Below are 26,364 nucleotides of genomic sequence, written 5' to 3'. Positions count from 1 at the left end.
GTGTGTGTGTGTGTGTGTGTGTGTGTGTCAGGTGAGAGCTGCTGAGACCCAGTTAGGGCTGCACTCAGGAAGAACAAACAACTTGAGAGCCCCCGGAGGCAACTGAACTGTCAAGGCAGTCAGTCACTGGGTGCTCCACCAAGGCTAACCCTTTCTGACTATATTTCTCTGAGGGATGGATGCCTGGAGATCCCTGGAAGGTGCCGGGCTGTGGGACTGGGAGGCTGGCCCCCGCTTCGGGAGTCAAAGCCCCACTTCTTGTCTCTATTTAGCCTCTATTTAACATCTGAAGTCTCTGGCCTCACCCCTGACTGCTGGTCCTCAGCTGACGCAGCTCCACTCACGCAGGCCTTGCTTGATGGCTCTTTAAGCCCCTTCCCCAGGTCTGCTCAGATGTCACACCTAGTGAGGTACTGTCCTTACCCCCAAATACTCAACACTCTGGTTGGCTCTTTGCCCATCTCCCCACAGCTCTGAGATCCTGTGTATGTTTGTGTGCATGTGCACATGTGTATGTAAGTACATATGTACATGCATGTGGGGGCCTGAGGACAACATCTGGTATCATTTCTGACTTATTTTCTGATTTTCTGATATTATTTCTGACTTATGTCCACTTTATTTTAAGAGAGTCTCAAAAGAGAGAGAGAGAGAGAGAGAGAGAGAGAGAGAGAGAGAGAGTGTCTCTCATCGGCTTAGAACTTATCAAGTAGATCAGTGGGCCCCAAGATCTACCGGGCTTTGTCTCCCCAATGTTGGAGACCCGGCTTTTCCTTTCTCCTTGCTGTCCTGCCAACCAAACATTAGGGGCAGAGGAAAGTATCCTCCTTCACCCACCCTGCTGGATGGAGCACAGTGCCCAGGCATCTGGGCGCACAAGGTCAGAGCTCTCATGGCTTCTCCTTCCTGTTCGGTGAGCATCTGCGGGTGTGCCAGAAGCCGCGGCAGGCCCTGGGGTCCTGAAAAGTCTCTTTAACCCTCTTGCTTTTACAAGTTAAAGGCAGAGGGTTTGGCATCAATAGGCTTCAATGGAATATGGACTCCAACACATGCCAGGCCCAGATAAGCCACTGCTCCCAGGACCTTCGATTACTGCTACTGCAGGTTGGGAGGGCCTGAGGGACACCTTACCAGGCCTCGTGTGTCTCTGTATTTACTGCCAATAGGTGCTGAATGGACTGCTTGCTTGCTTGCTTGCTTGCCTATGCCACCTGCGGCAGTCACGACCACTGAGAGCAGAGAGCTCATGTGGCCTAGAGGCTGCACAGGTGTGGTGTTTCCAACCCAGGTTTGGTCAGCCCACAGACTACTGTGTACCAGAAGGCAGAGATGGAGTGTAGTGTAGAGCAGGACAGTGACCCTACCTCGCTGGAGTCCTCTTGTTGGTTGATGACAGTCAGGGCATCCTCCGAAGCCTGCCGCTTGGCCTCAGCCAGGGCGCGTTCCATCTTAGCACGCTCCGTGGTGATGAGTTCATGCGCTTTGCGCTCCGCATCAGACACAGCTTTCTGTAGCTCCGACATGGCCTGGCGCTTTACCTCATTCACGGCTTCTTCTGCGAAGCACAGAGGTAGAGCAGTGCTCACGCTGGCCAGTGGTCACCCAGGCGAGCCCCCCTAGGGTTCTGGAACCCTCTGCATCCACAACTTGGGTAGGAGCCCAAATGTGGTTATGTGCACACATGCATGCCGGCCAGACAAAGGCAGATGAGCCCACACCTTTGCTGAAAGGTTATACGGGTGAATGTGTGAGTCATGAATATGTGTGCAACCCTGGTCATGAGGGATGGAGCTGTGGGCAAAACTTCCCCAAAATTCAACCTCCACCTGCCAGTGTCACGGTTCTCACTGTGGTGTGCATCCTCAGAGTGTGAGGGCCAGTCCTCACCCACAGTAAGACCCAGCAGGTTCTGGTACTGTTCAGGATCCTGTTCTAACAGGCTTCAGGCAAGGCACTGCTGTAAGGGACCTGCTCCTTGGCTCTGCTTGGGCCTATCCACGGGGAGCCAGAAGTAGGCTATGTGAACCCTGGCTGTAAGTGTCTGATATTATCCCGCCCCTCTGTGTGTGTATGTGTGTGTGTGTGTGTGTGTGTGTGTTTGTGCGTGCACGTGCGCGCATGCATTTTGTGTAACCCCTATGTGCCGCCCAATGTGTAAGTCCACAAACTGCACGGGGAGTCCGTCTGAATCACAGACACTTCTTATGGCTGTCCCCAGGGTCTGTCCCTGTAGCCTTACTCACCAGCCTTCCTCCAGATCTCCTCAGGCATATAGCCAGAGAGGGTCCTGGGCATGAAATCCCGGTGAACATCTGAAACAAGGAAGTGGGGGCACAGCGTTATGCACAAAGTGGGGGCATCGGCTGCCTTCTTCTACACTGGGTTCCCTTCCCCTCTGGCCAGGGCTTGAAGGCAAGGAGCATTTTTTTTTTTTTTACCCCTGGGAAAGAGGGCTTCACATGCCACCATGGGAATGGTTGGGGGATGGGCAGAGACGTGGAGTGGCACGCTCTGTAGGCAGTGCACATGGATTCAGGCTGGGAGCTGGGCATGTCCTGGGCCTCCCCTCATCTCTGAGGTCACCACTGTGGAGGATGGATAAGCAGAAGCCGCACCTCCTAAGCGTGGCCTGTACCTACCAGAACCCGGGAGGTCCCGATGCCCAAGCAGGCCAGGCGTTATCTTTCTGCAGTGAAAAAAGCCCCACCCTCTTTTCCAAGCGAAGCTCTCTGTTTAAGTAAGGGCTGGCTGTTGCTAGCTTTGTGGGGGAACCAGTGGCGTCCTATAGAGACTGTGTAGCGGGGCTGGCAACCCCCCTCTACAGTTTCTCCATGTTCTGCCTTAATACACACCTAACTGAGACCCCTCAGGACCGTTGCAGCTGTTGAGGGACCGGGCAGAGGTGGGGGTGGGGCCTTTCTTCCCTTCCTCAGAGTCACTGTAGCACCGAATCCAGTGGTTGAGTTCCTCTCGGTCGGCCTCCTGACACCGGCGCAGGACGGTGAGGGATCGTCGGGTCTTCTCCACCATATCCATGATGCAGTTCAGGAGCTGCAGGCAGGTGGCAGGGCCTTCAGTACGTTGGAACCGGGGCTGTGGCCAGATGTGGCCATCCAACATGGAAGGGGTGGTCAGGGAGCCAGCTCACCATCCCTGAAGGCAGGGCACAGAAATCTACCTTGGCTCCCCCCACAAAGAGTGATGTGGCTCCCAGTGCCTGTGGGCTCCCAACTTTAATGGGAGCTTCGTTGGATGTAGGGTAGGGGCTTGGGGTCTTCCCTTTAAAACTCTTGAGAGCAACCCGCTCTGGGAGCATTGCCAAGAAAGGATGGTGTAAGGGGACACATTTCAGGATGCACGGTGGTCAGAGGAACAGGGTTCCTAGGAACATCAAGACACGGTCCACCCAGCCTACCACAAAGATATCCCACACCACTGGGGCTCTAGTCTGCAAGAGCCTCCAAGCAGGACTTAGAGGAGGAGGAAGGGCCTGTCTGCATGGTTCAGCGTCCTTGACTCTACTCTTTCACAGCACCTTGATAGGTCAGCAAGGGACAAGGATGCTCAAAGGGACAGGCAGCAGCAGGCACTCAGGTGGGTCTTGCCAGGAGATGCTGAACCCAGAGGAGCCCAAACTCAGTGTTGCTCCCCACCCCCAGCCTCAGGCTCCCGAGTTGTGCAGACATTCTGGGAGTCACAGGGGCCCAGCAACCCCAGCTGGACACTCACACTGTTGAGGTGTTTCCACTCTTCTGCCCACTCACGCTCTGTGAGCCTGTGGTCAATCACTTCCTCTTGTCGAGACGCAGGCATGCCTGCAGAAAGGGCGATCGGCGCACACTCAGGCTCCCGGTGCAGGTGCCAAGCCCCACCCTGGCCCATAACCAAGCCAACTTAGATCTCAGGCCCCGCCACTACTTGCAGGTGCCTCCTACATCCTACCTCAGGGGGTTCAGAAATAGGTTAAAACACTTGTCGGGGCTGGAGAGATGGCTCCAAGGTTAAGAGCACTGCCTGTTCTTACAAAGGACCCGAGTTCAATTCCCAGCAACCACATGGTGGCTCACAACCATCTATAAGAGATCTGGTGCCCTCTTCTGGCATGGAGGCACACATGCAAGCAAAGCACTGTATACATAATAAATAAACTTCAAAACCAAACCCAAAACCAAACCACTTGTCCTCCTGGTGCAGCCTCAACTACTCATTCCCTTCCTACTAGCCTTGTAATCTGGCTCCTCTCGCTGTTCAGATGCCCATTTTTGATAAGTGGCTCTAGCTAGATTCGCTTTAAAGGTTTGTCTTACCATGGCCCGACAAACTCGGGGCCTCTCTGCAGCTGCTCAGTTTACGTGTGTTTACGACTTCCTCTCAGATATATCTACTCCTATGCATTCCTCAAAGTCCAGGGCCCCTCTGCAGCTGCAGTCTTTGGAATTCCTCAGGCCATGCATGTCTCTGGCCTCTAGGTACAAGATGTCCCTGTTTACTCTTGCCTCCCCACCAACCCCTGACTATCGGCTCCATAGAGAAAGACGGTGTGTGCTGTTTAGCCCTGTGTCCCCAGGCTGAACTCTGGCCTGGGTGTTTACCAGTCACAAGTGTGGTCTTGGGAACAGATCTACTGGCATCAGGGTCAGACGAAGCAGCAAGCCAGGATGGCTCAATCGCCATGGGATCCCCGGGGCCTTCTCTTACCACGCCCGGCCTCAGTTTCCTGGCCCTGCCTAGTTACCGCATAGTAGGGACTTTGAAAAGAGAGCCCCAAGCTGACCTGGCAAACTTAAAGGGGTGTTCCCAAGCAGCTCTCGGTGCTAACCACTGTTCCCTTTGCTCTGCCCTGACCTTGGAGAGAAGGTCCTTTTCCCCATAGAACAGACGAGAAAACTGAGGTTGGTGAAGGGTCATGTCTGTCCGTGGTTACCAGGCAGTAAGTGGAGGAGGCAGAAGCAGTGTATGGTGAAAGGCCAGTCTGGATCTGTAACCTTGGGAATGACCAAATGGGGCAGGTGTGGGTTGTCACTGGCTGGGACATGATGATCGTCCTGTCTTAGTTTTCCTGTAATATCAAATACTTCCACTGTGGCAACCGAGACCGTGCAGGTGACCTGGCGCCAGTCCAGACTTCCCGAAGCACCGAGCCTCCCTTTTAAGTGGCCATCAGTGCCTAAGGACCTCCTAGTGCCCTAACCTGAAATGCCTCCCTCGAGTTGCAGAAGGGCAGGCAGGGAGTGGCTGCAGCCGTCATCCAGCACCCTCTCTGGCTGCCCACGAGGGGCCTGTGCCAACGCCCAAACTAAAATAGAGGCTGCGATCTGTGCGACAGCTGGCGTTTATTTTTGCATTAGCAGAAGCGGGTGGGAATTAGCACCTGCCTGACCCGGCTGTGGTGAGCCAGACACTGTCACCTGCTGCCTAGGCCCAGGCCCTGGAAGCTTCTACCCCGTGGGGGCAGGGAAAGGCCTCTGCTGACCCTGCTTGGGACCCTATAGGTGTCCTGAGCGACCCTGGATGGTCGTTTCTGTCATTCCCCTGCAACACACTAGGGTGTGACAGGGTTGGCCACCTCTGCAGAGGAGGTTGGGGCAAGGCAGGTGTGGCTGGGACCATCCACTGTTGTTCCCACTTGCACTCTTTTTTTTTTTTTTTGAGACAGGGTTTCTCTGTGTAGCCTTGGCTGTCCTAGACTTGCTTTGTAGACCAGGCTGGCCTCGAACTCACAGAGACCCGCCTGCCTCTGCCTCCCGAGTGCTGGGATTATAGTCGTGCACCACCACGGCCAGCCCCACTTGCACTCTTTGAGCCTTTGAGGCGTGGGTACAGTCTGAGAAGTGACAGAGTGCAAGTTCAGTGGGATGTGCTCTGTGTCAGCTGCTGTCCCTGCCACCAGGGACTGGGCCTTAGATAGTGGTGTGTGCCAGGTGCTCTGTCAATATGCCTGTCCCCATACGATTCCTGTTCTGGCAGAGGACGATATGGAGGCACATGGAGCTCACGTGGCCCATTTAAGGGTCACATCGGGATTCAAGGAAAGCGAGGCAGTCCTGCTGGTAGGCTTGCCTTTGGCTACTTTGGCCTCAGGCTGCCCAGCGCAGGAGGGTGGTAGAGGCTGGATCCAAGGATAGGGTCCTCTGGCCTAGTGCCGTTCTGTGTTAAAAGAGGGGCGACTTGTCTCCGGAAGGGGCAAGTCAGGCTACATGGGCACTGGGTTGGCTACTGGCTTATACCTGTTTCCTTATTGGACACATGAGGTGGTGCTGACAGCTTCAGTGTCTTCTACAAAAGCACTGGTACAAGCAGCTGCTGACTGAACCCCCAGATAAATGCACATAAACTCTCTCCAACACAAGCACATGCAGGCTTATACATGCGTGCAGGCTCGTGGGCATACACGGGCTCACACGCTCACTCGGTGTTCGGACCTGAAGCGGTCGACGGTGTTCTCACACGGCTTACCGAGGGGCCGATGGCGTTCCCGCAGCTCTCGGGGATCAGGATGTCGATAGGAGTCCCGGAAGTGGTGAGCCATGGCCATGTCCTCCAGGCGATAGTGTGGGGGTGGGGGCGGCGTAGGGTGGGGCAACCCATTGCTGGGGCTGCAGCGCTGGGCGGGGTTCAGGGTGCAGGACCGCTTACTGAGGTGGTCGGGGTGCAGAGGGTCCCGGTCTGACCCATTCTCTTTGGTCCTGACCAAGAAAACAGGTGGCCAGTGGCTATCAACCCCAGTGTTGGACAGAGAGTAGTGATAGGGTGTGAGGAGACAGTTAGGGTGGAGGCAGAAACTCAGAGGAGCCCCCACTGGGTTCTGGTCTCCCACTCTGACCTCCTCTGGGGGCTCCTAATGGAGAATGGGGAGATGGAGACACCCAGGGTCCCATGGCCAGGTTGGTCCCCACTGTGGTACAGTAGTAGGACCGGAACCTCTGTGGCCAGTCAAGGGGTTCAGCCCAGCCCAGCCACTATGGGCCCTAGGCTCCAGGTCAGTCAGGGTCTACGAAATAGCACAAAGAAAAAATAAGTTCTAGTGGACAGACCCATCCTGAGCTTCTGTCCTCCAGGGATGCCAGAGACCCCGGGTGCACAGCTCAACAGAGTACGTAGGGTATGCTGCAGAACTCAGTGTAGCCAGCACACCAGCCTGCCCCTGCAGCACTGTATCAGTCTTGCTACAGACAACAGACTGGGCCAGCTGTCTGGCAGAGAGCTGCGGCAGAGTCAGATGGGCAGGAAGAGGCCACCTTGGGTCACCTCCCTGTCTTGTAAATTTGTGAAAGAGTTCTTACTTTAAAAAAAAATGTATTTATTTATTGTAAGCAAGTGCTTTATGTACAGAAGAGGGCATCAGATCACATTATAGATGGTTACGAGGCACCATGTGGTTGCTGGGACTTGAACTCAGGACCTCTGGAAGAGCAGGCAGAACTCTTAACCATCTCTCCAGCCCCTGTGAAAGGGGTTCTCACCTGTCAGGTGTTCTCCTCTTGCCATTCTCGTTGACTTCCAGCAGGAGTTCAGAAGAGTCGACTGGGGAGGTGGCACTGGCATCCAGCAGCAGTTGCTCATGCTGGGCCAGGTACTGGGCGGGTGTCTGCTTGGCCAGGCGGGCACAGTGCAGGAGCTCTCGCTGCAGCAGTGGAAGATTGGCCTGTGGGCAGGACAGGAGGAGCCTCAGACACAGCTGACTGGCAGCTTGTGTGTGTGTGTGTGTGTGTGTGTGTGTGTTTGGGTGCAAGCCCACGAACCCTGCTCACCGCAGATGGCCCGGGGCTGCCCCTGTGTGACTCAGGACTACTCCGGGTCACATAGGTTCTGTTATCCTTCCAATAGCACTGTGGAAAATGCCAGGCCTGTGCCCCGTAGGACACACAGTAATGTGGGGACTTTTAGATCACCATGCTACCTGTCAGAGTGCTATCTGCAGCAAATATTCCTTATTTGCGTCCTATCTAAGCAGGTACCATGTCATCCTTGGCACAGAGAAAGAAAGCAAGGTTCAGAGAGGGCCAAGCAGTGAAACACACATACACACGCACACACGCAGGGCAGGGAGCGAGGGAGAGAGCTGTAAGCTGAACCTGACTGCTACAGGGTCTCTGCTCTAGCCTCCAACACGCATCGGCCAGAAACCCCACAGAACCAGCTCCTCCCTTCCCATTGCCTCTCCCTTTCCAGCCCCAGCCCTGAGCAAAGCTCACAGCTGGAACTTGGACATCAGTGCCTGCCTTCTGCAGCCATGTAGCTCTGAGCACGTGGGTCGGGGGATGACCTTCACGAACCCCAGCCTCAGTCATGACATCCCAAGTCATTCTCCAGCCCCCTGAACTTCACCCTAGGGCTGGGCCAGCGTCTCTGGGTGTGCACGGCTAGTGGCCAACCTCTCTAGAGCCACTGAGGCCCTGTGGCAGGCTCTTGGGAAGGGGAGAGCCAGCAGCTCTAAGTATTTGTAAATAAATACAATCCACAACTTTCCCATGCGGTTCAAAGCTGCCAGGGCAGCCTTCTCCAGCCTCGCCTCCTCAGCCTCTGTTGGCGCATCCACCCAGCCCGTCAGGCAGCCGATGCATTTTTGTTGAGCAGTATGGCTGCCAGGCTTGTTTTTCTGTTTGGATAGCTGAACGGGGGCCAGCCCACCATCTGCCGACCACGTCAGAGGCATGAGCTAGGATGAGGGCCTGGGAGGTCTCAGTAGCCCAGAGTCTCTTCCCTCGCCAGTCCCCCACCCACCCTGTCCTCTCCTTGGCCAGCATGGCGGGGGCGGGGGCTGGGCACGAGCACCATCTGGTTGCTGTTAGGGTGGGGAAACATCTGGGGTCCTGGCCATCTGGGGCCATCTGGGAGCTGGAGCCTCGGGTCGGGTGGCTTCTGAAAAGCCCCACTGTCCAGCTACATGAAGATGGATGCAGGACAGAGCGGAGGGGACCTAGGATCAGGTAGCATAGTCCAGATACACAGCTGGGGATACAGGACCACTGCTCACCCAGAAAGAGTTAAGTCCCCATTCTTTCTCAGAAGTCCCGGGCATCATTCAGAGGACACACTGAGCTGGGCTCAGGGCACCCTGGGCCCCAACTTCACTTGGCATGGAGATTTTCTTAAAAAGTTATTTATTATTATGTATACAGTGCTCTGCCTGCATGCACACCTGCAGGTCAGAAGAGGGCATCAGATTACATTATAGATGGTTGTGAGTCACCATGTGGTTGCTGGGAATTGAACTCAGGACCTCTGGAAGAGCAGTCAGTGCCCTTAACGGATGAGCCATTTCTCCAGCCCCCACATGGAGATTTTGATGCCCAGAAAAATCTAAACCCTTTCTCCTGGTTGGGACTCTAGTGGAACCACATAGCACCACCATGGTGACAGCTAAGCGTGCGTCTCTGTGGCACTCCACTTTGCTCTGCAGAGCCCCTCCCCGACAAGCTGGTGAATTAAGATCTGATGTACAACTCACCCTGGCTGGGCTACTGAGGACTTGTGTGATCAAGGGAAAGTCATACGAGCTCTCTTGACTCCAGCCTTACCTGCAGACCAGAGCTCCGGAAGCCTTGGCGTGACAGGCTCCAGCGAGCCCTATGAATCAACTCAGTTCTTCCACCACTTGTGTGGCAGGCAGTTCTGACTTGCCTAGGAAAGGACCCAAAAGGGCCCCGCAGTTGGAGCCAGGCTCTGCCTGGCCGCACCTCGCCCAGCCACACCTTCAGAACAATTTATTCTCGGAATGGCATCCCCAGAGATAGCCGTGAGATGCACTGGAGAGGCCAGGAGGTCCATAACTATCCAGGATGGTGCTGTGATGGCTCTCCGACCAGCCAAGAGGGGACCCCACCCAGTGAGGGCAGCGAGGCACCTGAAGTGCCCAAGCCCTTCCTCTGGCTCCCTTGTTTCTTTCTTTTTTCTTTTTAAAAAGATCTATTTATTTATTATTATGTGTACAGTGCTCTGCCTGCATGTACACCTGCAGGCCAGAAGAGGGCGTCAGACCTCATCATAGATGGTTGTGAGCCAAAATGCGGTTGCTGGGAATTGAACTCAAGACCTCTGGAAGAGCAGTCAGTGCTCTTAACCTCCGAGCCATCTCTCCAGCCCTGGCTCCCCTGTTTCTAGACCATTGGGGCTGGTACCATGCTGTACCAACAAATTGGCTATGCCTCTTTGATTGGACAGAGTGGGCTCTGGCTGGTATCTTGGCAACAAGGTCAGAAGGATTGGTTGCCACCTTGTACTTTTAGGTTTTTAACCTTTGGTTCTTACTGCCCTTCCACCCTGGGAGCTCCATATCATATCTCACGTCACATCACATCATTAGTCTGACAATGAGACGCAGAGGTCCTGGGTAAGCTTTGAGGCGGGTTAGTCTCCTAATAGCCAACGTGGGCACAGAGACATGAAAGCAGAGTGGAGGTTCCTTGACAAGGCAGCGCTTGACAAGGTGATCCACCCAGTCAGTGCTTGCTTTGGGTGGTGCCACACTAGTTAGGGAGGAAAGGGCACTGAGTGTGGGGACTGTGGCCAGCAGAAGCCGGGATATTCCAGGCAGAGACAGGGTGGCCAACGCTACCCAGCATCTGTTGTGAACATCGGCTCTGACAAAATAAGCCGCCGCATGGCATCCCAAAGACAGGCGGCGGCAGGGTCGGCAGTACGTGGAGGGTGAGGAGAAGGAAGGCCTCGGACGCACTGCACATGACTGCCAGGTGGACCTGCGCACTGGCACCCATGGTTTCGCTGTTGTCACTGGCTCCAGTGTGAGCCCAGCGAGGTGTGGGTGGGAGGAAGGAGGGGAATAGATATGGGGTGCCATGTGGGGGTCCCCCTGTGAGGTGCCAGAGGGAATGGGGCTGGTAGGGCACGCACTGTGCATGTCGTGGGAACTCTGAACTGTACAGACCCAAACTTGAACCCAGCCTCGGGTCTCTACCAGCCGTGAGAGCGAGGGCTCTGGTTTTCCTGACTATTGGCTTGACAGTGTCAGGGCCTGCATGTCCCCCCCTCCAGGGGGTCAAAAGGACATCTGCGCAGAGAGCTTTTCAACCTATAATCGGCTCTTGATCTCAACTAGGCAGTTTAAAAACTTACCCGTACAGCTGCTCCGTGAGAATGGGGGATTCCATTGGCAGGGGCTGGGCACAGAGGAGTGGGGCCAGCCCAGTGACGGCTAGGGACCTTGGTGGGGCCTCACATCTTGGAGCGCATCCCTTTTATAGCCAAACCTTGAACTTTGACTAAAGCAGAGCACAGACATTCAGGAAGCATGACCCAAGGATCCAGCTGGATGTATGCAGAGGTGGGTGCCCTAGGTGTGGATAAGCTAGCATCTCCCTGAGAGGTCCCCAAGACCTTTGTATATACTGCCCCTGCTGCTTGGAGGGCGCTGCCTTCAATTACCTTCAGAAAGGGGATGACGAATGGCCGCAGAGGGAAGTTGGTGGCTTCTTGGAGCTTGGAATGAAATTCTTCGATCGTCAGGGTTGAGTTCTGCAGGAGAGACCACCCCACTTAAAAGGTTGCCACACACTATCTGACCCGCCCACGCCCTGGGGAGGAGGAGGAGGAGGAGGAGGCGGCTCTGGGTCTGGCAGAGTGGCTGTCACGGGGAGCACAGGTGCCTGACAGCCGGGAGACTCACCACCAGCCCCAGCACCAGCGTGCGCACGCGCTCCCCGATCTCAGGAGAGATGTCACTGCCAAACTGTTGCAGGGTGGTGAGGAAACGCTTGAGCTTGCTGAGCTGCCGAGCTCCACACGCCGGGGGCAGGTGCTGTGTGGACAGCGAGGCGGTGGATGAGGTGGCCGGGCCGTTGCTGAAGCCATTGGGTGTAGACGGGGCACCGTGGATGGCCGTGGGTGAGTGGCTGCTGCCGTTCATTACTGTAGGGGAACAGTGACCGTGAGGGCACTTGATGATTCTAAGTACACGTGGCAATAGTGACAACAATGACCCACATGACAATGATGATGATGATGATGATGATGATGATGATGATGGTAGAGTCCAGAGCAGCTGGCTGTGCCCAGGGTAGCACACAGCTACTGCTCTATCCTTGCAACCACACTGTGTTCAAGGTGATATGCTCTTTTTACAGATCTGCAAACTGGTACTGGGCAGGCGACTCCCTTTACCTCAGATACCCCAGCCAGGAAGGTGGGAGGGCTGAACACCGGAAGTGGCGGCAGACAGACATTTGTGGGGCTGGCTTACACTGTCCCTGGGGGGCTACCCTGACCCTCAGGTCAAGACCTTCATACCAGCCAATGGTGCAGGTCCTCAGCATGCAGCAGATGCCCAGTCCATCCTACCAGACCAGCTCAGGTTTCCACTGTGAGCAAGCACAGGGCCTCTTCACCCATGGTGTGGGAAATGAGAGGTCACCCTCCCATCACCCCAAGAAATGGCTAGGAACTCCACTCCTTGCTGTAACAGCCTCAAGCAGTATCTTTTACCCATTTGCGTTACCAACTTTAAGCAATGCCCCCTGAGTCTCCCCAACCCTGAGCGATGTCTGGGGAACCTCCCTAACCTTGAGGGCCCTGAGCCCCTTTAACACTTAGCAACACCATAGCCAGCAAGTAGCCCAATGCTTGAGCTGATCAGGCAGAGAGATTGAGACCTTCCCACCTCACCCCATCCCCTACCCGACCCCAGGAGCTGCTGGTTGGGTTCCTCAGGGAATTTTGACACAGGAGGTTGTGTCCAGTGGCTAGTTCATGGTTCAAGTGACCAAGGAGACAGCTGGTAAGCATGCTCACAAGATCATTGCTGCCAGTCACAGAGCCATGGCTGACTGGATGGCCCTGCCACTGGCTCAATGTCCCAGGGCCAAGGCCAGGGGCTTCCACAGAGTCCTTGCTTCTCAGCCATGAGTGACAAAGGTTAAAAGCTTAGGCTGTGGGCCCCAGCTATGATTAGCAGAGTCTGCAGACAGGTCAGAGGTCACCGGTTACGAGTGCTGCCTCTAGGAAAGAGACACGTTCATACACCTCCGGCTCATCTGACTATGGTTTTTGTTTGTGTCCTGTGCCCCCTGACCTGAGGGATGAGCCAGGGATGTCTCCTGTCTTGGCTGAGAGTGCAGAAGCCAGGTTCTTAGGCTGGGGCTGAGAATGTAGGTCTGGGGCGCCCTCAAGGCCACATTCCTCAAAGCTCCAGCTGTCTCATTCCACCTGCAGAGCGGCCTGGTGGGGGTGGAAGTGCCAAGGGGGGGAGACAGAGGGAGGAAGGGAGGGAGGGGGAGGGAGAGAGAGAGAGAGAGAGAGAGAGAGAGAGAGAGAGAGAGAGAGAGAGAAGAGGGAGAGAGAGAGAGAAGAGAGAGCGAGCTCTTTTTCTACACACACACACACAGAATGAGAGAGAGAGAGAGAGAGAGAGAGAGAGAGAGAGAGAGAGAGAGAGAGAGAGAGAGAGAGAGTGCGAGCTTTTTCTCCAGGCTTGCTCAATGCAGTGATTCCAGCTGAGTGAGGCAAAGGGTACCTCAGCAAGTCGCTCCAGACTGTACTCGCCTGTACATCTTGACTCAAGCACTGGGAGGAGGCCTAAGGGCTGGGGGCACGGGAAGGTGAGGTGGGCCTTGACCTAAGTAGCTCCTTCCTGACCCTCAGATCTCTGCAGCTGCTATGGCTCTTGCAGGATCCTGTCACACATCTGCTCATACTACAGGATGGGGTAACTAATCCAACTCTGCCAGCCTTGGAGTCTGGGGGGGGGTAAGGGATGCAGGGGGGGCACATAGCCCTTCTTTGCTGTCTAGCCCACTGACTGGCTCTGTCTTGCCCAGATACTGCCTGAGGCTCTAGCACAGATAAAACACCCTGGGGCTGGGGCTCTTGGCCAAAAACAAACAGGTCCTAGATCCACAGAGCATACAGGGCCACAGGGACAAACGGTTCACAGGTAGACCCAGCCAGCGTCCCCAATTGTCTGATCCTAGGGCTGACCCTCACCTTCCACATGAGTTAAGGCAAGACCCAGGCCAGAGATGCTATGGTGTGCTGTGGGTGTGGCTGCCGGTACAATCCCCTCAGAGGACACGCCTCCCCATTCTGATAGCCTCATCTACAGCCTGATAGTCACCTGCTACAAGGGCTACGCTCTCACAGGTCCTCAGACAACCCCATGTCATAAACACCTGAGGGGTTGGGGAGCAGCACCAGTTCAGATGTACAATGTAGGTCAGACCTAGGCCTAGCACTGTTGTCTCTATCTGCCAATGGCCCCAAGGCTCTGAGGCTCTGAGGTGGGTTCTAGAATTAGAGCCCAGTGGCCTGGTTTGGTTCCCAGCCCATTGCTTATGGAGCCTGTGTATGCCTGCCACCAGCTTACCTGGGAGCTGACCCTTATGGGTCACAACCCTGACAGACTCGACATGTTGGGTGTTATGTGAGGCACCTCTGGACAGCTGCTTCCAAGGAACAGCAGTTTCAAAGCATGTGGGGGAGAATGGCAGGCTCCCACGCTACCTTGGCGTTTCTGTCCTGCCGCCAGGCATGCAATCCCTCTGCATACAGCTCTAAGCTGTTCCTCTTCCTAGTGTTGCGGGGGGCGGGGTACATGGAAGCTGAAGCCTTCCCATTTGTCTCCCCAAATGATCTCAAGAGCCCCTTCCAGGGCCTAGAACACATAGCCAGCTCCAGACTGACTGTAGGCTAGTAGATGCAGGCCAGTGTAAGTGCCGTGTGTGGGAGCACCGTTCTTGCTCTAGGGTGGTCAGTGATGGTGGCACACAGCATACCAACAGCTCTGGGCTCCTGGCGTTTCTAAGACCATGTCCAGAGGACCCCATTGGGGTGAACTTCCCTCTCTCTGGTGAGCTCTGACAGCCACCGGCACACATGCCCCAGTCAAACCTAATGACAGCCACTTGCTGTCACCTCAGCCAGGCCAGGAGATGGCCTGTTGCCACGGAGACCTCACTAATAGCAGCGGACTTGTGTCCTAAGACCAAGCATTCTATCACCAGGGCTCTGGGCCTTCTAGTACTTTCTAAGACATGCCAATGTCCGCACCGTCTAGTCCGCCACCCACCAGACCCAGCCTGGCCTGATCCTGTCCTCCCTGAGGCCCGCTTACCAGCCTTGCTCTGAGCGCCTGGGTCCCCCGTGGCCTGTTCGTCTCACTGCCTGCCTGTCTTCCCTCCCGCGGCTGCCGGGCAGTCTCAGCAGCTAAAGAGATGCCAAAAATAGCCCCCAGCACAAGTGTTTTCATTACCACAACAGGTGTGTTACTAAGTTAGACTGTACACGTGTCCTCGGCTGATGTTTGGGGGCACACGCTAGCACCCCCATAACTCCCTCAGCCTTGATGCCTGGGTGAGAGTTGGCCTGGGGCACATGGACCCAGTTAACAGCTCTCCCACTCTTTCTCTCTGACACGGGGAACCCCACTGTCACCACAGCAAGAGTCAGTCAACAGTTGATGGCCAGTCAGGCCGTGTGCCAGGCTCTAGCGTGTGGCCAAGCGTGGCACAGAATGATGGCAGCAAGAAAGACAACACAGAACACAAACAGTGCTTGCAACGTCTTCCTCATCCTTAGAGCCCAGAGTTGCACAGCAGCCGCCCACACACTGGGATATATAACTAATTGACCCAGTCAAGGCTGCTGAGGCACAGTCACACCTGGTACTTGGGGACAAGTATTCTGAATGCCACCCAGAGCTTTGATGGAGTCATCCACTGGTGACTGATGCCCACGGGGCATGTGGTGTGGGTCAGACATGGCAGCAATAGCTTTCTCAGCAGGTGTATGAATCACCCTCGGCACTCCATACCGTGGCAGCATCACTTTACAGGTGGGGAAACCGAGGCACAGGTAGCCATTCCTGCCCATCCTTAGCCTGCTAACAGTGGGAGCCAGGGCTTTGTCATTGCCATTTGTCCCACTGTCTCCTCACAATCCTGGCATGAGCACCAGTCAGCCTGTTTGGCTGCTGGCTAGGAAGCTCAGGAGGCGTTCGCGTGCAAAGGCCCCACAGTTCCTGCGTGATGTCTGAGGGGCCCAGGCTCCTGGGCCTCTCTTGTCTTTAAGGAGGCTGGAGATCAGCAAGAGGGATGCAGGTAGCCTCCTTCAAGCCCATGGTCCTTCTTATTTTACTTACAGAGACAGACCATGGACCACTTTAAGCAGCCGTGGAAACGGCCGTGGGGCAGAGACGTCGCAGGCCCATCCTCGCCATCTGTAAGCAAAATAAGAAGAACACGCCGTCAGGAGGGCGCCGTAGCGGCCCATCCCCTCTGCTGCTCAGTGGCAGGCCTAGAGACCGCACTGTTGCCTCTGTGAAATTGGTTGCAGTGCTATCTCTCACCATGAGCAGGACACCTAGCTCTTAAGAGCCATCTTCCCAGAAAGGGCCTGCTCACCCACTCAGTACCATCTGTGAGCGACCTGATGCCCAAGCTGTGTGTTTTCAGTAACTGAGATTCAGGTCTGAGTTATGCGAGGTGGGTTGTCTGTCAGTGGAGACAGGCCATAGCTCTTGGAGGAGTAAAGCCAGCCCCCTCCATCTCAGAAATGTGCAAGGGCAGATAGGAGCTCGACCCACCTACAGGCTCCCTGCCTGAGAGGAGTGTAGGCCGGGTCGATGCTCCTTGTATCGTCCCAGGTCTCCACACTCAGCCTCCTGGGACCAATCTGTGCCAAGAGCGGTCACTGGGCCAGGAAAACCACAGCCCTCAAGTAGAGGCTCAAGGTCAGTCTCTCCATTTGGCATGGAGCGCTGGGCACAGGAATCTGCAGCTGGCTACAGAGGCTTTCCCAAGGGCTGCCACCAGCCAGGTGCAGGGGTGTAGTTAACCGTGTAGATTAGGAACAGACCTGAGGTGACCTCAGGAGGCCTGAGCCTCAGACTTATGAACCAACTATCCCCAAAGCTCTGAAGCACTCCGGACTGGAGGTGTCATCTTAGAGAAAAACGAAAGCCTTGGGCTCTACAGACAAAACTGTGACCTCCCCCCCCCCAGGGTGGGACAAAAGGGTCACAACAACTCCTCCCCCAGTGAACCACACATGGTCTGGCCGCCCTCACATCTGTTCACAGGCCTCATGAAAGCAAAGCCCGAAGGTCCCAGCTGATCCCATCCCCACTCCTAACAAGGAACATCTGGTGTCCAGGCTCGCTTTTTGGGAGGAGAACTGGTCCACAGGGAAATGCAGGCTGTGGGAGGCGTACCCTCGGGGTCAGCGACAGCTCGGAGTCCAAGATCAGCCCGTCAGCTACTCTGTTCTTCCTTCCTGCTTGGGGCCTCCGAACATCTGGAGGACCATTGTTTCAGGAAGTATGTCATGGCCTCATTGCTGAGAGAGGGGCACAGCAATCCCCACACAAACAATTCCTGTCTCTAGGTTAAGGCATTGGCTGGTGACATCGGCACAGTCCCACAGACTCCCCTCTCACCCTCTGGATGAGCTTCCGGGGCTGCCCAGCAGCCAGAGTCTACCTGCAATTCAGCCCAGAGGGAAGAGGAACATCTAGGAAGGGAGGGCACGGTGACTACGCCCAGCGTCACGATGGGAGGAAGATTGTGAGAAAAGGCCTAGGTCCCTCTGGCCTGGAGGAGCATGGCAGGCAGGCAGACCCAGGACCTGGCAATGGCCATCTGTCCTCTGAGACCATCAGGTGGCTAAGGGTAGAATCCCAGCTACAAGAGGCAGGGCTAGGAGTCCCCACTCCAGGCTCAGCAACCACTGGACCCACGGGGTTAGCTGTAGGAAGTGGGAGGGCTAGAACCTCCCAAGAGCCTGGAAGGTGTACGTGGGTATTCACATAGGACAACCTGCTGTGTGCCAGGCATGATCTCAGATGGCTCTGGCTCCATGTGGCTGTACATGGACACAGATCATACCCCCAAAGCAGGAGCCTGACACCCTGCCAACAAGGACAAGGTTGGCCTGGGGGCCACGCTGCCTGACCCTCAGCTCAACCTTTCTCTAGACAGCAGGGCTTTGCTTAGAGTCCTGTCTTGGAAGGGCAGAGTCAGTATTCCATGCCCAGGGGTGGAGGGACAAGAGGAAGCACACATGCCCTGGAAACCAGGTGACACCGGGCTGAGTTCCTGAGACCCCCTCCCTCAGAGACGGGTCTTGCTTCAGTTTGAGTTCTAGGGAAGGCTCCCTCGAGTATGTTTCTCTGAAGGTCGCAGTGGGGGGTGCCACATGGTTTTGTTTCCCTGCCCAGACACCTAGGGCATACTCCAGAGCCTCTATTTTAGGGGAGGGATGTGGGACACTGCCCCCACTAACAGCCCAACCCTGAGAGTTTCTGTCTTCTCCAACTGCTCAGGACCCGAAAGTCTCAGTCACAATCTCTTAAAGAAAGAGGTCGCTATGGACGGGAGACACCACTCTTGCTCTGGGTTTCCTGGAACCTTCCCTGAGTAGAGTGTACCCTAGCCTCTGTTCTGGGCTGCAGAGATGGGCCCAAGTACCCGGCCTTCAGACATCAGTGTTGTAGATTGGTATTAATGTCCGTTAACTTACTTCGTTTTCACAGTGGCTGTAAGACAGGGACCGCAGTGCCCCCATTCCACTCTCCCCTTCCCCATAAATGAGGCAGCCAGGCCACACAGGTTAAGTACTTTACCCAAAGCTGTGCACGAAGCAGGAGCGTCTGGGATCTGGGCCTAAGAAGGGGCTGCAAACAGGTCGCAGAGCCACGTTGTATTAAACGCAGAGCACAGAATCTCAAATGATTCCACCTGCTCTACACTCCCTGCCCTCCCGCGGTCTGTGGCGGTGGCGGCGGCGGCGGCAGTGACAGTATGAGGGGACACTCACGTGTGTGAGGTGTGAAGGAGGGTGGTCGTGTGGCTCCCTGGGATGCTGTGGGAGGTGGGGGTGGCATGCTGGGGGGTGTGGACCGGGGCTGCGTCTTCACTTCAGCTGGAGAGTCTGGCATTGCTGCAGCCTTCTCCTTCCTGTTAGCTAAGGAAAAGAGACAGAGAGAGAGAGAGAGAGGGGAAAAAAAAGGATCAAGCAGCTGAGGGCAGAGCAAGCTGGCCAGCACCTGGGCAGAGGCCTGAGCTTCCACTGGCCAGGTGGACTCCTGAATCCACCCATCCTGTGGGAAGCACAAGTGTTCTCACAGGTGGCTAGCATCCACGCACAGGTGAAGCCAAGAGCCAGGCCGAAGGTGGGCTTGTCAGGACTAGTGTGTGCGGGAGCCCACAATGCAGGTTTCCATGTTCGGGCCCCATCTCAATTCTTCTGGCCTACCCTGAGTATCTGCATTTATAAGGCATATATGGAGGGCGGTGACCCCAGATTTCCAGATGCTGAGACTGTCCTCTGGGATCTGCTTGGAGGGACAGGGGAACCAGCTTGGGCACGGAAGCACCATTTTAACCATCTCCTGTCCTGTGGTCCTTGCGACCCCTATGGGAGGCTTGTGGATGCCAAGGTGCCCAGGGCCTGATCCCTGAAATGTGACCTATAGGCTCAGTATATCCAAGATCAGCCCTCATCCAGTGACCCAGCTCTCACCACGATACCCAGCTTGGTGTCAGATGAGCAGGAAGAAGGTAAGGCGGTGATGATGGTCAGGTGGACCCCGGATAGCCAAGGGTTCCAGAGCAGGGCCATGCAGCGAAGGCACGGGTCAGCTTAAGTCTAAGGGGCAGGAAGGCCCTGCTTAGGACATTCTTTGCAGGGGACAGTGAGGCCCCCGGGCTTCCTTTTCACCTTAAGGTATGGTTAGGCAGGATGGATGGAAAGATCTGTTTGAGTTGCCTCTATGTCATGTGACTCAGCTCTCCAGGGCCAGCAAGGGGGAGAGTGGGCTCCTGCCTGCTATGAGCAGAAAGCAGACTGCCCCAATAACTGCCTGTCACCCACGTTCTGATCATACCCACAGCGTCTTCCACGGCAGGGGGCACAGAGGCTGAGTTATGGAATTTGTCCTCTCTTGGCCACCATCATTGTACCTGTGGGCATCACCCCCTCCCACAGCATCCCAGGGAGCCCCACGCCTTCCTGCAGAGGGAAGAGATGCTCCGAGACACCCTAGACAAACACGGTGGCCAATGATGGCTTGTGTCTAGGTCTGCAAGGAAGAGGCAAGAAGCCCCCCTCTTGCTGGGATCGTGAGGAGGGACAGAACGGGAGCAGATGGCACACAGTAGCCACCCAGGCTGCGGCACCTGCTGTCCCCCAGCTGTGGCCTCTGGCCCCCCCTCCTGCCGGCGCTCGGCCCCTCCCCTCCCTCAACTGTCCAAAGGCTGATGGCTGGGCACATGTGTGGCCGCAGCTGTGGAGACCTATCAACACCATGCCTGGCTGTAGGGTTGATGGCCAGTCTCCGGTGACAACAACCAAAGAAGGCAACTGTGGCTGGCTGCTTCAGCGTGGAGCAGCCCGTCCTCATCAGCCCTTCACCTGTCCAGCCTGCCCTTGGGCCCTCGGGCAGATGGGGCCTGCCTGGGAGGGCATTGCCAGGGCCAAATGTCTCAAGTGCCAGGCAGGCCCTGGTCACAGGCCCAGGACATTGGGGACACTCTGTGTCTCTGAAGCCTCTCACAGGGAGTTAGGGGGGCAGGGGTTAGCGGCCGGGTGTGGCTTCTCCTGAGCTTCAAGTACCAAACAAAGTAGAACCAATTGAATAAAGGCACCGTGGGCACGAGTTGTTACCTTTCAGCATGCTTGCTCAGTGATGGGCCATTGGTAGACCCACTGGTGCTGCAGGCCATGCTACCGTCTTGCAGTGGCCACCACTTGCATGCCCATGATGTCAAAGGCGCCCTGTAGGTGCCTGGTGCCTGCAGAGACTTAATTTTTTTTTTTTTTAAAACAGGACATGAATCGTGGAGGCTAAAGGTCATCGCTTCAGAGCCTCAAATGCTCATTGCAAGCAGTTCCCAACACGCCCTGGAGCTCATCTGTCCTCATAAAAGTCCTGAGGTAATTATTCCACTCAAAGCCCATTTCAAAGAGAGGGCCAGGTACACAGGTGTCACGATCTGCCCCAAGTCACACAGCACACATGGCTCCAAAGCCAGTGACCTCGGGGACTCAGAGGCACCTTGCCTCCTGCTTTGGACCGGTCAGCGGCCTCGCAGATCTGGGGTTGCTGCCCTGTTCTGCCTTCACACTTTCTTTGCTTTCCCTTCAGCAGCCTAAGGGTGTCCACCTCCCAGCATGCCTCGGGAAATCTTGTTTCCCTCTCCAGCTTACCCCCTCCTCGCAGTTCCTCTGGACTGTCACCCCACTGCAGATTCCTGGCTCCCTGTCCAACCCACCTGCAAGGTTTCTTTGTGGGATTGCAGCCACCAAAAGGTGATGACTGAGGGTAGAGATCACTGTGGCAGCCCAGGGAGGAAGTATTGTTCTGGAGTACCTTGCCAGGAGCCTCAGGGAAAGGATATAGGGAGCCTGGTGGGCAGTGCCCAAGGACCAGATGATCGTTGGTCTAGGTCAGGTGGGAGGGGCCGGCCGTGAGAGACGCTGTCTCCAGGGCCCAAGCCCCCTTCTTGCTTCTAAAGTATGTAAACTGTCTACTTCCATGAGAGAAGGGGGTGTGTGTGTGCGTGTGTGTGTGTGTGTGTGTGTGTGTGTGCGCGTGTGTGTGTATCAAAGGAGTTGGAGAATGTCATTCAAAGTACCTGTACTGTACCACAGCTGTTTTATTTATTTACTTAGAGATTTGCTGCGTAGCCAACGATGGCCTTGAACTTCTGATACTTCTGCCTCCACTTCTGAATGCTGGGATGACAAGTGTGTGCCACCACACCCAGGCTATGGGTGCTGGGGACTGAATCCAGGGCTTTGTGCACACTACAAAAGTGCTCTACCAACTGAGGCCCATCTCTAGACTCACTGGTAACTTTCACTAATTTTCCTCCCCACACTGTATTGGCTCAGAAAAGCCAACCGCAGGTACGAGTCCTTCCCAGGCTCCATCTTTCTGCTCTGCTTCCCCAGGGCCCTCCAGGCACATACTCTAAGAGCCTGAGTAGAAGAAGCTGGCTGGGTATGGTGTTCCACTAAGTGGATGCTCTGGGGACTCCTAGAGAGGTGGTCTCTGACCCAAAATCTGGGCAGCTTGTAGCTGTTCTTTTCCTTTTGTCCCACCAAGGTCAAACCCACAGCCTCAGCCACACTCCTGCTGGATCTCCAGGCTGCACAGCCTCCTCCAGGTACTGTTACGGTTCCATCTCATACAGGGGAAACTGAGGCCCAAGAAGTGATTTCTCCAAAGCTGCTCGGCTGTGCACTACCGAGCTGGATCTCGTCCATCAGTTCCAAGCCTTCCTACACCCACCTGTCCAGGCCTGTGTCCTCAGACTCTATGTGTGTTTCCAGGTAGCTGGGCAGGTTCTCTTTGCCTGTTTAGCTGGGCTTTCCTTATTGTGAAGTGAGCAAGTGGGAGTAAAAACCACAGCTGTCCTCAGGGCAGCACCGCTGGCCATGTGTTCCAGGTGACAGCTCATGACCTCAGGGCCCCTCCAGGGTCTCACCGAGGTTCATGGCTTGTGAGTGGGGCAGCCAGGATTGGAACTGTGTACCAGCTCTTGGCCAAGCCATTGCTGTGAATTCTTTTTTTTTTTTTTTTCTTTCCAGACTGGGTTTCTCTGTATACCCTTGGCTGTCCTGGACTCCCTTTGTAGGCCAGGCTGGTCTTGAACTCACAGCCATCCACCTGCCTCTGCCTCCCGAGTGCTGGGATTAAAGGCGTGCGCCACCACCGCCTGGCTGTTGTGAATTCTTTAGTACAGGCAACTGGCATGGCGACGGCCTGCGGCCACAGTGGGGATCATATGAAAAAAGCATGAAAACGCCTAGAGAGCCAGATGCATGTCCAAGCCTGTAGGGCCAACCTTCACCACAGCAGAACAGACATGGAGTCATCGTGTGGACACCTACTCTAAAGTAGTTGCTGGGGAACTTCTGTAACCAGATTGATCGTGCTGTGCTCCATTACATTGCCTGCTTGCTATGTGGCCTAGGACAGTACCACAGTTCTTATACTGCGGCAGGTGGGGGATGCTGCAGGGTGGGTACAGGGAAGTGGCAGAGGCTCAGGGAGGCCCAGCCCCCTCATCCCGAGGAAATGAGGTAAAGAGCCATGACATCATGTGGCCTAACATGATGAAGGATGCGGTGAGGAATGCCTGCTTCATGAGGGCCTCGGCAGCCCTCGATGCTCCCAACAGCCTTCATCCATACAATCCTGCTCCACCTTACAAGTGGGGAAATCGAGGCACAGAGTGGTCTAGTGATCTATCCTGGATGCCCAGCTGAGACGCCAGCAATAAAATTGGACTTGGGTAGCTTGGCCCTGCTGGTTTTAGGGACCCCTGCAGCCAGGTGACCCGCGCCAGCTCCCAAGGTCTCTAGAACATACCCAGCCTCTCACGTTGTTTTTTAGAGCTGATAGTGTCTTCCCTCTGGTCCTCCTCAGAAAAGGAAGCTTATGGTCTCCCTATCCTGGATACTAGAAACTGCATATAGGGCCTGGCAGAGAGGATTTGGGTTACCCCTGAGGAACTTGAGTGAGGAGGGAACCCGGAAGCAGTGGTACCCCTAAACCATCCATAGTGCCCAAAGCTGGCAGAGTCTAGGATGATCTCTGGGAAGAAAGAGGGTGTACGGGAGGCCTGGCTCCTCCTCCAGCCCATCTCAGTCTCTGCCACTTCCTTGTTCCCATCCTCCAGAAAATTCCCAGGCCCCATGGCTGCTTGTGGGCCCAGGGGAGCCCCTGTGTTGTCCACGACAGTACCCAGTTCCCAGCTGAATGCTGCTCAGCATCCACAGAGGAAGCAGCTCTCTAAGGCCAGTAGAGCCTGTGGGAAAGAACACGGAATGTGCCGGAACAGGCCACTCCATCCATCACTGTCCCCATCGGCTGTGGTTCCCAGCCCGCCCTCCCGGCTGGGAACTGGCCTACGTCCAGCATAGAGTTGACCATCTTTCTGGCTAGGTCTCTTCAGACCTTTGTGTCCCTAGCAAATTCAGAGCCTGGCTTTCCAGGCACCGTCTGACTGACCTCTGCAGTGACCTAGGTCACTGTGTGCATCAGCAGGTCTCGGAGGCAACAGTGATCACAAAGTCAGGACTGAGTTTGGTCCCTACCTCAGTGCTCTGTGTTTGTCACTGCCTGTTGTCCCCACCATTAATCTGTGAGGTCGGCAGATAAGGAAACCCAGGCATGGCAAGATAGAGAGCTGTGCCTCCAGTTGGTCAGGCGTGGGGCTCCTTCTCTATGGAGCCTGGTGCAGACTGGACAGGGTGCAGAAAGGGCCAGGCTGTCTCTCTATTTCTGGGCTGACCATGAGCAGGTTAGGGCTTGAAGGCACATGGGGGCATCAAGGCTCCCAGGTTTAGGCATCTCTTCTGTAAGTACAACCAACCCCTCACACACTGGGGGGGGGGGCAGTGTTCCCAAAGCACAAAGTCCTCAGTCAAAGGTAGAAGAACAAAGGACACTTTAGAGAGAACTGGCTCAGACTTAGATGCTGCCACCCAGGTGGGCAGTCTACATCTGTGATGTGGGGACCACAGTGAAAGCCAAAGGTATGTGCCATGCCATTGGCTGAAAGAGATGCGTGCTACCAAGGGCTATTTTCTCTTTCAGTCCTGGAACTACAGTGTTCTAGGGCTGGGGATATGGGTAAGTTGGTGCTGGGGATGAAACACAGGACCTGAGTTTCTTTCCCAGCACCCATGTAGGGAACTGGGCACGGTGGCATGTTCTTGTAACCCCAGGGACTGGAGAGGCGGGAGACAGAGCTCCTGGGCCTTGCTAGCTGGCAAATCTAGTCTACTCAGCAAGTTTCAGGTCAACGAGAGACCCTGTCTAAAAAATAAAGTGTGTGTGTGTGTGTGTGTGTGTGTGTGTGTGTGTGTGTGTGTGTGTGAAGGTACCTGAAGTATGACACTTAAGTCTGGCCTCCACAGCGTATACACTCATCTCCTCCCGCAAAACACACACAAGAGAGAGTCAGAGACAGGAGATACTAGATCATTCTGTAGGAAATGTGAGATGGGCATAAAGAGAAGACCCCAGGAGGTTGAAATCACTCCATTGCATCCTCATAACTTGGTAGGCTGTCCCAATACTCAAGGTCACTTGAGGTCACCGCAATGCCACACAGTGTGTAAGGAGCACAGAGCCCTTATCTCTGGATTCCAGCCTCTACATTTGGCTGGGCAGTGGTCCAACACTGTGCCACCAAAGCCAAGGTAAACCCACATGATTAGATTTCCTCAGATGCAGCAGGGTTAGCTAACCTTCTAGGACGTGTTCCCAAGCCTGCCACTTGCGGCTAACTGTCCCCTCTGCCCTCACTGTACAGCCTCACTCTCCAGCCTCAGGTGCTCCTGCCCCAGAACCTTTGTACCAGCTAGTGTCCTCCTGTGGAAACGCTGCCTCTTCCAGGTCTCTGTTGCCTACCGCCTCATCCTTCATATCTTTGTCATAACTGCAATTGTTTGTTTTGTTTTAACGAATCTGTTCCCCAGAGGCTCCTGGAAGTTGGGCAACACCATCCCCATGGGAAAGATGGGAAAGTTGAGAGGTGGGGAGTTCACATGGCTGTCAGGGGCCACAGACTGTGAGGTGGTTTGGAATGCTTCAGCATTTTGATGCCTCCACATAGGCTACTGGAGTGTTTCCAGCAGTGTTTACATCCATCTCCATCCATCCCCCCATCCATCATCTAATCATCATCCATTCATCCATCCATCTACCCACTCACCCATCCACCCATCCACCCATTTATCCACCCATCCACTCATCCATACCCAATCCATCCATCCACCCATTATCTACCCACCCATCACCTATCCATCTACCATCCATCCACCCACCTATCTGTCCATCCATCCCCCATCTATCAATCCATCCATCCATCCATCTATCCACCCACCTACCTATGCATCCATCCTCCATCCATCCATCCACCCACCTATCCGTCCATCCATCCCCACCTACCATTCACCCACCCATCCATCCATCCATCATCTATTCACTCATTTAACCACCCATCCAGTCACCCACCCATCATCCATCTATCCACCCATCCATCATCCATCCATCTATCCATCCCCATATTTCCATCATCTACTCATATAGCCACACATTATCCATTTATGCACCCATCCCCTATATCTACCCATCCACTTTTCCATCCACCCCTCACTTACCTACCCAGCACTCATCCGTGAGTTCCTGATGGCATCACTCGGACACTATCCATCCCCGTCTACCTACTCACTCACTCATCCGTCCATTTAGAGATCTCCACTTGCAATGGCTTCTCAAGACTGGCGAGATGGCTCAGTGGGTAAAAGGTGCTTGCCACCAAACCAACCTGAGTTTGACTGAACCCCAGAACCTGTATGGTGGAAGTTAGTGAACCAACTCCCGTAAGTTGTCCTCTG

The 26,364-nt window shown here is 55.2% G+C and overlaps 1 protein-coding gene across 8 annotated transcripts in view; it reads right to left on the bottom strand.

Moving 5' to 3' along the window:
- The window catches only part of CBFA2T3 (CBFA2/RUNX1 partner transcriptional co-repressor 3), a 76,728-nt gene that overhangs the window by 6,168 nt on the left and 44,196 nt on the right, over nucleotides 1–26,364 (bottom strand). For 5 of the 8 annotated variants that reach the window (XM_084755656.1, XM_084755658.1, XM_084755659.1 and 2 more), the window contains 10 exons: nucleotides 18,766–18,912; nucleotides 16,091–16,168; nucleotides 11,627–11,868; nucleotides 11,386–11,475; nucleotides 7,464–7,645; nucleotides 6,457–6,686; nucleotides 3,730–3,815; nucleotides 2,853–3,051; nucleotides 2,244–2,312; nucleotides 1,365–1,555 (listed from right to left, as the gene is read on the bottom strand). In XM_084755656.1, coding sequence (XP_084611782.1) covers nucleotides 1,365–1,555; nucleotides 2,244–2,312; nucleotides 2,853–3,051; nucleotides 3,730–3,815; nucleotides 6,457–6,686; nucleotides 7,464–7,645; nucleotides 11,386–11,475; nucleotides 11,627–11,868; nucleotides 16,091–16,168; nucleotides 18,766–18,912 — 1,514 coding nt within the window. The remainder of the gene's footprint in view (nucleotides 1–1,364; nucleotides 1,556–2,243; nucleotides 2,313–2,852; nucleotides 3,052–3,729; nucleotides 3,816–6,456; nucleotides 6,687–7,463; nucleotides 7,646–11,385; nucleotides 11,476–11,626; nucleotides 11,869–16,090; nucleotides 16,169–18,765; nucleotides 18,913–26,364) is intronic. The other 3 variants (XR_014774125.1, XM_084755653.1, XM_084755654.1) reach the window with 2 other exon arrangements.

Source organism: Acomys minous (assembly GCF_964271855.1).
Source record: "Acomys minous genome assembly, chromosome: 14".
Classification (NCBI taxonomy): Eukaryota; Metazoa; Chordata; class Mammalia; order Rodentia; family Muridae; genus Acomys; species Acomys minous.
The sequence above is the reverse complement of the archived record's forward strand: the minus strand, read 5'-3'. Positions and strand labels throughout refer to the sequence as shown.